We start from the raw sequence: 12,362 nt of genomic DNA, 5'->3' as shown, positions 1-12,362 counted from the left end.
AGTTTTAGCAATATATTCACTTTTATAGGCTACAACAAGCGAATTTCCTTTATCAGATTTAGTGATAAGAGCCAATTATTTTTTTAATTTACGGTTAATACTAGTAATAATGCTACCCCCTCTCTGTTTTAAGTCACTGTTTTTTACCGAATTGACCTCTCTTTCTAAAATTGCGCTACATTCACGAGCAATCCTATTTTGTTGGGATTTTTCTGTTTTTACGGAGTCAAGACCAACTTTAAGGTCAACAATAAAATTATCTACCACTCTAGGATTGTTAATACTAGGCATGAAATTGTATTTAAAACCTCTCGCTAGCATGGCGCTTTCTTGAGGAGTAAAGCTTATGGGAGTTTTATTTAGTACTATGTCAAAAAAATGTTTGTTCGCAATTGACAGTTCTTTGTGCATGAACAACATTAGATTTTGGGATAACATTTTCTAGCTTCTGAAGTTTAAAATCATGCCTACACTGACTTTCAACCCTACGATTGTGTAACCACTCATTAACACTATGCCAAATACTGTCTACGTGAAAGTTAAAATAATCTTTAAAAGTTCTAGTAATAAAGAGATACAAAGCGTAAGCTTCTTCATTTAGTTTATCTTTCTTCTTATAAAGGTCACTCATTCTGTCACTCATAATTAGTTTCACCAGTTTAGCTTTAGTAGACGGAACCTTCTTACACTGTTTCACATTGATAAAAGCCTTCACGTAATTCTGTGTCAAATGACGTCTCTTACACTGTTTAGTGAAGTCAATAGCCATACCTGTTTTCAGGATTTTAAATGAGATGTCCATGTATTTCGAAACAGACTTTGAAACCTGGGCAGGTACATATTTCAAGATTTTAAACATGGCTGCAACAGCAACTGTTGAAATTCTTCACGATAAAGGATGACAGCCATAAACAGTTGCAGGATAAAAATTTTTTATTAAAATTTCTTGACCAAGGTTTCGGTACATATAAATATACCTTCATCAGAAGTAAAAAATCCTGAACAGGAAGACACTTTCATTAGAAAAGCCATAGCATCGGAAGTGAGAAACAAAAGCTTAAGTAACAGTGAAATTACCAAAGTAATACAGACACAAAATCTTTAGTTACTTACTGAAATTACATCATGTAATGGAGATTAATAAAACAATTGTGCCAAAGGCGTCGTCAATAATTGAGACATCTTCTCCATTAGTACAACATGACTATGGGCACAGGGTCAAAGCGAACAGTTTAGCACCATTACTTCGTCTGTGAACTATCGAGACAAGAGTGTGAAAGCACTAGGGCAGATGGTTTCGCCGAGAGAGGGCACTTGTATGTGCCAGACACTCGCGCATATTAAAATCCATGAATACATACATAAGCGCATCAAAAATTATTAAAAGTTGTGTTAATTCAAACTTTCTGTCATAATAAATAAAACGTATCAGGCCATTTAAAAACATTTATGTAAAATAGAAAATATAGAACCAAATTTACCTGTGTCCTAGTGTCAAACGGATAAAGCTTGCGCTATGTAACATCTAACGAGAGAGGGCACTAGTGTAATGCGCGAGAATCTCGCGTAACGTAGGCGGTGAAATTCATACTAGCAAAAACAACCAAAATGTTATAATAAAACGAAACCATCTGTCGTTGTGAATAAAAACATACTAGTTAATTAACCACACATACACATCGAAAATCACAACCAACAAACATCAAAAATACGTAAAATCCCAACAAGACAGGAAAAGCGCATTTCACCGGCATCAACAAGCAAGAAAATTAACTTCTAGTCAGCCAGACTATATTACATTAACGCAAGGAGGGGTTTGAAACTGTCTAAAAAATTTTTGTTTCGAAGCTGAACCTGTTCATTAAGAACAAAACCATCTTTTAGAGACAGATGCATGAAAATCTCTAATTCTTGAAGTAAGTCTAGTTTGTAACCTTTATTCGCTTCATGAAGCAGCTCTACGTCGTCCAGTTTATGGCTGTCATCCTTTATCGTGAAGAATTTCAACAGTTGCTGTTGCAGCCATGTTTAAAATCTTGAGATATTACTAATTTAGGATTTGCCGTGCCTCGTTAGTGACAAAAGTAGAATAAAAAATTATTGGCTATAACAGACGTACTTGTGATTTACGTACATAACTAGTTATAATGCAGCATGAGTCTGTTGACGTAATTGATAGTGCCTCAGATTCGAAGAGCGTGCGAAAATACAGCTTGATTGTTATGTTCATTTCAGATTTCAGCACAATTATTCCAATTTAATTCAAAGTACTGTACATTTCCTTTTATTTGATAGAGAGTTGTTGCTTTACTTACTGATTTGGGCATGTTATCCGGAACTTGATATAAGATATTTCTGTACATTTTTGAAAGCATCGTGCACTGCTGTGTGCCTAACGAAACTTGACACGTTATTTTAATGTACATGTCGGCTACCAAATATTTTTATAATCCATGTCATTGCAAAGGTCTTTGCAGTTTGTGTATTTAACGAAGTAGTTTCAGGTGCTTGCGTTTCAAATTTATGCAGTCGAGCCTTTACATTCGTGACAGAGCATCCGAAGGTTTTTAAATTTTACTCAACTTCAAAAATTAAAGAGCTTGCAACAATGTGACAGGACATAGAGAATGCTTCGCTGAACAGTTTGAGGTAGGAAACCTGGGGTCGGAGAAGCTAACTTAAGGAACTTTTCTACCACTTTGTCTAGCATTACTGTTTTCCAGCTTATTTACAACTAACATTCTCACAAGTTTACACGTACTGTGCTGTTTATTTGCATGTACATGCTTTATTTCCTGGAAGGAAACAAGGAGGACGAGCCTGATTACTAGGAAGTCATGAGTCAGGATTTGTTATTTTACTTGTCATAAGGTGACTCTGTTAGATCGTATTTACATTGGCCCGTGACAGAACATGCTATGAGTCAATTACAGACCCATTCATGATTCAGTGTTATTCAGAGGCGTACAGTAAAATACGATGGAGCAGCATCGGTACAGTTTCGCAGAACTCACTGACATGTACCTTGTGTATAGGGTAGTACGTTGCAGTGCTCTCGCTGCTGAAAGGCTGTACAGGGGACTGTTTCCGAACATCATGGTCATGATGAGTGTTTATTTCTCTTCAACGACGAATGCGGGAGACTGGTTCATTTGAAAGAAGAAACGAGAGACTTGGCAACATGAGGACCACTCGCACACCTGATTTTGAAGAGGAGGTGCTGGAACGTGTTACAGCGTAACCCATTGCAAGTAATCGTAGTGCACGTGAAACGGGCGCTGCACATACTAGCGTGTGGCGAGTACTCCACGAACAACAATTACATCGATATCATCCATAAAAAGTCCACGCAATGCTTGCAACTGAGTTTGCACCAAGGGTCGAATTGTGTCAGTGGTTGCTCCAACAATGGATTGATCGACTAGATTTACTCAAAATCGTGCTGTTTACTGATGAGGCCTCATTTGATCTTGATGGTATTTCGAACAGCAGCAATAGCCATGTGTGGGATGAGGAAAACCCTCATGCTGTAGTAGAGTCAAGTAAATTTTGCTGTGAATACCTGGGCTGGCACGTAGGCGGCAATCTCATTCGTCTATCTCTCCCATCTGGCCGTCTGAATGGCTGTACTTGAGATTCGTGCAAAATGTTCTGCTTGAGTTGTTGGAGGACGTACCCCTGGCTGTTAGTGAGAGGATGTGGATACAACTTGACTGTCCACCGCCTCACTTCAGTATGGATGTCGGGAGCCACCTCAGTGCTCTATTTCCTGCTAGCTAGATTAGAAGGGGAGGTCTGTGAGACAACCTGACCTGAACCTCCTTGATTATTTCCTATGGGGGATATCTAAAGTCACTTGTGTATAAGACCCCAGTGGTTACGGAGAGCAAATTAGTTGCCAGAATTGTAGCTCTCTGTTATGTGATTCGAAACACACCAGGGATATTTGCCAGGGTGCATCAGAATCTTGTTCGTCGATGTCATGCTTGCATTGAAGTTGATCGCCGTCAGTTTGAGCACATTTTGTAAGATACAACACAAATGGTACGTTCATTGTGTCAATGATAGGTATTTACAGTTAACTGTAACTAATCTAAATAAAAAAGTACACAGTAATATGATTTTATTCCTATTGTGTCCTAAAGCTGGCTTCTCCAACCCCAGGTTCCCTACCTCAAATTGTTCAAAGGAGCATCCTCTGTGTCCTCTTAAATTTTGAGGACGATCTTACTGAAACACCTTGTATAGCAAACTACTGTATTTGAATAGCTTTAGAATAGCTGTTACTGAATTCGTAAGAAAACGCCAGTTTAGGAGAGACAACAGTTTGTTAACAGTATAATGAACATAAGTAGTGACTCTGAGGCATGATGGGATAGTGCAACCAGTAACTCCCAATCCAACTGTTGGATGCGAAACATGATCTTACACTCAGCTTCAGCTTATCACAGTTGTTCAAGTACTTTTAAGTTCAACACATTCGTTAAATACTGTTTACAATGAAGAGAAAGCTTCGTTTGACACACAGACTGTAGAGTAATGATGCATATTTTATTCAAGAAGAAGACGATACAGGATATAGAGTATATTACTGTATACAGTGAAAACGGACTCCGGGTGATCTTTAGACAGCCTTGTAAGTGCTCTTCGCAGTGACGTCACCGATTGTCTGCGTCTGCAACAAGAAAATAAACTTAATAGTAAAGCAACGCAGATGTGAGATACGTTTCAGTATGTAGACAAAGTCATAGGTTTTTTCTACGATGAAGAACCAATAGATCATATTAGAAGGTATTGTGTTTAAATGATTGTACCGTAATGTTCCTATAAAGTCTTAACCGTAAAATTTTAATGTTAATTTCCTTTACAAAAATATTTACTTCAAGTCTTGTTATGTTCCTTGTGTATTGTCGCTGAAATGCGTGATGGTCAATGGTAGGTTGTGATAAACTAGAATATACAGAATCGACAGAAACACGATTCCCATCTAAAAGTCATCTACAAACGCAATATCAATCCACAATCCTGCTATCAGTATGTGTGCAAACAGTTATTATAATGTGGCTGTTATACAACATGTGGAAAGACACTAAGAATAACAAATGTAACAATACAATAATCAAGGTAACAGACGAGTCATTACTCTTCACGGAAATGTAATTTATGTCTTGGGTCAGAATTACACAGAAGATGTTAGCGGAAGTAAGCTAGAACGTTAGAAAATCTACCTCACCAGCAAGACGTAAGAGAACAATGTATGTAAGTGTTGGACGACATCTGGTCTCGAGTACAACGCGCAGTCGTGCAGAGCTGCCAACACTGCAACGTATCTGCGTTACTACAATTCAACGAAGTGGCGTACGTGGTCTCCACAGAAACGGCGATACTCATGGAGGAGAGCAATGTGCAGATTTGTAAAAGTGTTGCACGGCCCTACTCCAGAAGAAGCGTGTCTGGCAACAACATCTTAGAGATTATTATTGGTTTCTCACCCTAGTAAGAACACTGGACTTTGATACGACTGTTATTCTCATGCTGCATAATCTCACCCAATGAATGATTTCCACGAGCACGAGATCTGTTATGTATGTAAATGGAAGGATCACCAACGTGACTAGTGTGTGGCAGAAGAATATTCACCACGGCGATATTTCTAATAGTTGTCACAAAGATGTTAAATGTGACTTTGAAGTTAGCAGTGACATATGTCACTAATCAGTGTAACGTCCCCTTAGAAAAATTATGAAAGACATATGAAACGTGCCCTTTGAAAAAGTATGAATGACTGTGCAAGTAAACTTCTACGTTATTTGATACAAAGACAGCTGAGTAAAACTGAACGTAGTTCTCTCTTTACTTATTCTGATCATCACTAAACTTACACACAATATTTTTTAGCGCAATGCAATATGACCTTCAATAATCCCTACAAAAGAATGGCCCTGACTAACAATAACCTATACCTTTCATGAATCACTTACCTCTCAAAAATCTTCGTTACTCGAACTACTGCAATACAACGAGCGCCAATGCTACCAGCTAAATAAAACATTCTAACTACTGAAGGCACTAACTACGGATAAGCATAGTTAGCAAATGAAAGATTATGATAGAGAACAAACAATGTATTTACCTCAATAGTGTTCAAAAGTCATCATATATACGTATATATCAATTCATGACATCCATCTTTACAAATTGTCGCTGAAATGCGTGATGGTCAATGGTAGGTTGTGATAAACTAGAATATACAGAATCAACAGAAACACGATTCCCATCTAAAAGTCATCTTTTTCTGGCGGACACACATCCAGATCGTCCGCTTATAGCAACCACTCAAAACTCTGGTATCTCTCTCTCCACATCCACCTGCTGGCGGCTCACCTCCAACTGCACAACTTTACGCGCTGTTCACATCCAACTGCCCAACACTACAATAGCGAAAATTCCAACAATGCCAACCAGCCACAGACTGCACACAGCACAGTCGGTGAGTTTCAAACAGAGCGCTACGTGGCGTTCCCAACATAAAAATCTAAGCAGCGTACTTACATCAGGAATTCTGGATAATCACTTTGATTAAGTATTACGCGAAATACGCCACCTACACTGATCTCCTGCGTTGAAAATGTCTAATTTGTCATTACTTAGGAACATTCTTACTGTAATCAACAGAACTTTTATTCAAAGGTCAGTCAAGAACACTCCAAGATTTAACAACTACTACTTCATACTAGCGCGCCTGGATAGATTTCCATATTTTCAGTGTGGGCCACTAAACAGCACCGAATTCGGCCAATGTTTTTGTCTCCTGACACAAAAAAATTACCCGTGGTAAAGGGAAACATGCAATGACAGACATTATTGGCGGTATAAGAACGGCGTGGATCACCTTCATGTAGCATCGTGTCATGCGCTACACTGTACACGTTTCAGAAGCACGTGATGGCTCGCCTCATACTTACGACAGTCATGTGGGAGTCGCTGAACTTCCTCTGAGTGGTGACGTGTCGGCCTCCGGGCAGTTTCTGTTGCTGGACGAGAGTGTCGTCCCCCTGGAGCGAGAACGTGGTCTGCGCCTTCTCGCCGCCCATCGTCGTCTCCTCGAACTCCGCGCCCAGCCTGAACGGGATGTCCAGCTTGCGGGGCCCAATCTCCATGTGGACCGTGTACTGGTCCCCGTCCACCGACAGCGTCTGCCGCATCGTCATCTTGAGCGCCGCCTCTCGCAGGCCGGCGTCTTTCACACCTTTGAGTCAGGACATTCGCCGTCATGAGTGTAAAATATTATATACACTGATAAGCGTAGTGGGCAAAGAATTAGATACCCTAATACTGCTCTAGCTTCGATGATCTCAATTAGACAAAGTACACTGATGCTCGTAAATTAAGGATAATGCTGATACATGGTGAAACAATGCTCTGGTGGGCGGTTTGCGGGTTTAACATCACCTCAGGGTATGACCAAGCGGTGCATTTGACCTGCGGTCGTCGCACGGTGGCACTGGCAGCAGTCCACATACGCAGAAGTGTGTTGGTGCATGTCAGAGTACGGTGCCGCGAATAAGTGTGCAGACATTTTGAGACATGCTACTGGTGACTGCGTGTTGAAAAAGGCTCCAAGAACGCATATTGATGACGTTATTGATGACGTTATGAGAGGTAGAATACTAGGGCGACTGGAGGCTGGTCAAACACAGCAGGTTGTAGCATGGGCCCTCTGTGTGCCACAAAGTGTGGTTTCAAGATTATGGCAACGATTCCAGCAGACAGGAAACGTGTCCAGGCGCTACAGTACGGGACGTCCACAGTGTACAAAACCACAAGGATACCGACGGCCACGGGAACTTACCGCAGACACTGGAACAGTTGTCTCCAGACACACAGTCTACAGACAATTTAACAGACGTGGTTTATTCGCACGGAGACCTGCAAGGTGCATTCCACTGACCCCTGGTCACAGGAGAGCCCGTAAAGCCTGGTGTCAAGAACACAGTACATGGCCATTGCAACAGTGGTCCCAGTTTATGTTCACGGACGAGTGCAGGTATAGTCTGAACAGTGATTCTCGCCGGGTTTTCATCTGGCGTGAACCAGGAACCAGATACCAACCCCTTAATGTCCTTGAAAGGAACCTGTATGGAGATCGTGGTTTGATGGTGTGGGGTGAGATTATGATTGGTGCACAGACACTCCTGCATGTCTTTGACAGAGGAACTGTAACAGGTTAGGTGTATCGGGACGTCATTTTGCACCAGTATGTCCGCCTTTTCAGGAGTGCAGTGGGGCCCACTTTCCTCCTGATGGGTGATAACGCACGGCCCCGTGGAGGAGTACCTTGAAACAGAAGATACCAGGCGAATGGAGTGGCCCGCCTGTTCTCCAGACCTAAACCCCATCGAGCACGTCTGGGATGCTCTCGGACGACGTATCGCTGCACGTTTTCAAACCTCTACGACACTTCAGGAGCTCCGACAGGCACTGGTGGAAGAATGGGAGGCTCTACCCAAGCAGCTGCTCGACCACCTGATCCAGAGTATTCCAGCCCGTTTTGCGGCCTGTGTACGTGTGCATGGTGATCATATCCCATACTGATGTCATGCTGCATGCGCAGCAAACAGTAGCGTTTCGTAACACATGTGTTTCGGGACGGTTTTCTCAACATATCACCAATACCGTGGACTTACAGATCTGTGTCGTGTGTGTGTTCCCTATGTGCCTATGCTATTAGCGCCAGTTTTGTGTAGTGCCACGTTGTGCGGCACCACATTGCTACGTTCTATCCGCTCTCCCAAATAGTTCCATACATTATTTCTGAGATTAGGATCGGCTGACTTGGTAGGCCAGCAGAGTTGCGACAGGGTGCCTGATTGTTCATGAAAACAGGGACGTTAGCGCGCTGCCCTGTGAACAGTGCTGTTGTCGTCTTGAAAGATGGGAGTGTCTACAGAAGAAGATGTAGCAGAGAGGCCAATAATAGTGTACCGAAAATGTGAATTAAACATCCCGTTTCATGTTCACGCTAACCAGAATGAGAGGACCCATGTCACGGTACGAAAAACACTCCTAAACCACCAGAGAACCTCCCCTGGCCTGAACTATACCGTCAAAACGCAGCAAGCTGCAATCTTTATTGGGGAAATTGCGACTCGCCGGACCATAGTACACGTCTGTCACTGCTGTCCAGTTTGTGTTGTATGGCACATTGAAGATATGAGACCTTAACGATGGTATTTTGTGACGTACCCAATTCCATACGTGCACTGCATGCAGATTCTTTCGCCATGTTCGCTTGGAAACAGGTTGATATGGACCTGCATTCGCTGACATCAACGAATCCTGTTGGGTTCGAAATTAGTCAGCTGTCATAGACAAAGCGTCATACTTGGCTCCATATACTGCCGGTTTGGATCTTTTTAGGGCAACTGTTCTCACGTTGAGTTTCATGGCTGCTAATGGTAGAACCTCCTTGTAGCCACGATGAACACTCTCCGTTGATTATATCAACAAATCAGACTATTCCATTCGCGGTGTGGTCGAAGACACGTCCAAACACGATATTTCCTTTCTGTCTTTCAGTCATCTCCACGTCGATCCATTTTACTGCGCTGACCCAAAGAAACACTTCACTGTGAGCGATGGTGCGTCATGTGACACTCTGATACCGTTTATAAATATGCAGCCCTCCAGTGGGACCAGGAGGCGCTATTATTCAGTCCTGTCATCTTACTATAGGTATTGTGAGTTGTGTTTACCTTCTTCCGTATATGTGCTTTTCTTTCCGAGAGCCGTTCCGTAGTAGATAGAATGTTATAAATTTTAATCTTGTAAGTGACATAAATAAACACCAATGGGTTCCCCTGAGACTTACAAACACAGAATATTTTCCAAGAATAACAAGGGCGACTTCTTAATGTTCACAGCTTCAATTGCTTTGTTAACGTACACGTACAAGTCCTGTTTTAGATTATAGAGAACATTGAAATCAGTTCTGTACTTTCTAAGTGCATTATTCTCTCAAACCGAGGGCAACAATTTTGAACATTTTTGGTTCTCACACAAATGAAACCTGTCGTAACAAAAACATACTTTTAATTAAGGTATACATTATCTAATTTGCCACTGCTACAAAAATACCTTTCGAAAAACAGAATTCAGCAGGTGGAAGCCAGGGTAATAAGAAAGTAAGTGATCTGCAACGAATCAAAATGGTTCAAATGGCTCTGAGCACTATGGGACTTAACATCTATGGTCATCAGTACCCTAGAACTTAGAACTACTTAAACCTAACTAACCTAAGGACATCACACAACACCCAGCCATCACGAGGCAGAGAAAATCCCTGACCCCGCCGGGAATCGAACCCGGGAACCCGGGCGTGGGAAGCGAGAACGCAACGAATCACTGCAGAAGAATGTTATAAATTAACAATGTAGATGAGACAGAGGGTTAAGAGGAAGTCCATTCCCTTAAGAAGAAAAGGGTTATTGACACGCGACTTCCATGCAGGAGAAGGTAATTTGCCGTGATAATAAGTCCTATACACTTAAAATACGCAATTACACATTTTCGGCGTAATCTTAAACGCGATATTATTGTCTTCCTTTTGATACAATGTATAATTAATAATATACAAACGAAGAATTCCAGAAAATTATAAACTATTTCAATCGACCTGAAACATTCTTGAGTAACACTTAAAATACGCAATTACACATTTTCGGCGTAATCTTAAACGCGATATTATTGTCTTCCTTTTGATACAATGTATAATTAATAATATACAAACGAAGAATTCCAGAAAATTATAAACTATTTCAATCGACCTGAAACATTCTTGAGTAACATAAAATAGAAAAATCTGATCATTTTATGTGATTTTCGTCTGAGAGACACAGAAATGTCAGTGAGTACTAACCGTAAGCGATGAGGAAGGCATCCACGTTCTCAGCTCTCTCAATCTGATACGTCTTGCCGGCGAACTTATTTAACATGGTGGTAGTTTGTTGTCTTCAAGAAAGAACTGACGAGAGCAACCTATTTGCACATGTCTGAACTAACTGTTCGCGCCTCTTTTTATATGATTCCTTTTCATCAAATCTCTATGCTACGTAACAAGTTTAATCTATATGTAGATATTGTAATCTCCATATTACACTTAAGAATAATGTTATCTTATGGACTGGAATACGTCAAGTCACATGTTTATTTCATTGTAGATAACAGTCGCTACGTTTCTTGGATGAGAAGATAAGACAATTTAAACCAGTGTTAACAATAATAATAATAACAGCATTAGTCCTAACCTGGCACAACCATGAACATGTCACTCCAGAATGGGTACAAAACTACGATTGACGAATACGTAGTTCAAAGAATTTTATTTATGAATGCCGCCTCTTAGCTGACTGTTCCAACTGCACAGCTTCCTTATTAGACAACCGGGCACTGAATTCCCCGAAACCCGAATCTGGGTGGTGGCTCGGAAGTTCTTTGCATGAAAAAGATTTTTGAAAAATAGTAATAAGAGGATTTTTCCCCACAACTTTCGCCCTTCTCCCATCAATCAGCAACGTATTACAATTAGTATTTTTCCTTGCTTTCACACTCTAAGACAAAAATATAAAAAAAAACACCCTACATGGGAATTATCAAAATGTGATGGATGTGATGGATGGATGAAGATGGTTGTATGGGCGCACGACGGCGAGGTCTTCAGCGCCCGCTCAGTAACAGATTGAGACGGGTATCAAGAAAATACTCAGAACAGTAAGACAAAACAGAAAGTAAAACACAGGTAACAAGCTTGGAAAAATATGTGCCTACCCACACCGAAGCGTGGGACGAAGCATGCCTTCAGCAGTAAAACATGGACAACACAGGAAGAAAGTGGTAGAGGGAGCTAAAACAATATAGCAGATGGAAGTGGCTGGCTGACCGCAAGGAAAAAAGGGAGGAGCCAGCCACTTTGCAATACACTAAAACCTCCAGCCTAAAAGTTTAGGCCAGACTCCAGACACATCACAAGACTTTAAAATCCTAGACACACACGTCTCATCAATAGCTAAAACACAGGGCAGATCCCCATCAACTTGTGCTTCTGTCCTTGCATCACGGTATAAAGTGCAGTCTGTTACAATGTGCCGGACAGAGATGTGCACACCACAAGCATCACAAATCGGGGGATCCTCCCGCCGTAATAGAAAGCTGTGTGTGAGAGGACAGTGCCCGATCCGAAGACGCGTGAGGGTCACTTCTTCCCGCCTAGGCAACCGGCAGGAGGAACGCCACGGCCGAGTTGTTGCCTTCACCAACCGCAGTTTATTGGCCGTCACCGCCGGAACTCGGAGGATGTATTGAAC

The 12,362-nt window shown here is 41.5% G+C and overlaps 1 protein-coding gene across 4 annotated transcripts in view; it reads right to left on the bottom strand.

The window, feature by feature from the left end:
- Window positions 1–4,515: 4,515 nt before the first annotated feature.
- LOC126203825 (fatty acid-binding protein-like) overlaps window positions 4,516–12,362 on the bottom strand; it is a 160,615-nt gene continuing 152,768 nt past the window's right edge. Inside the window, exons 1-3 of one of the 4 annotated variants that reach the window (XM_049938193.1) lie at window positions 10,919–11,043; window positions 6,966–7,249; window positions 4,522–4,675 (exon numbers count right to left, since the gene is read on the bottom strand). In XM_049938193.1, coding sequence (XP_049794150.1) covers window positions 4,625–4,675; window positions 6,966–7,249; window positions 10,919–10,994 — 411 coding nt within the window. In that variant the 5' untranslated portion in view covers window positions 10,995–11,043 and the 3' untranslated portion in view covers window positions 4,522–4,624. Of the gene's footprint in view, window positions 4,676–6,965; window positions 7,250–10,918; window positions 11,044–12,362 lie in introns of those variants that run through there. The other 3 variants (XM_049938190.1, XM_049938192.1, XM_049938195.1) reach the window with 3 other exon arrangements.

Source organism: Schistocerca nitens, chromosome 9 (assembly GCF_023898315.1).
Source record: "Schistocerca nitens isolate TAMUIC-IGC-003100 chromosome 9, iqSchNite1.1, whole genome shotgun sequence".
Taxonomy (NCBI): domain Eukaryota; kingdom Metazoa; phylum Arthropoda; class Insecta; order Orthoptera; family Acrididae; genus Schistocerca; species Schistocerca nitens.
The sequence above is the reverse complement of the archived record's forward strand: the minus strand, read 5'-3'. Positions and strand labels throughout refer to the sequence as shown.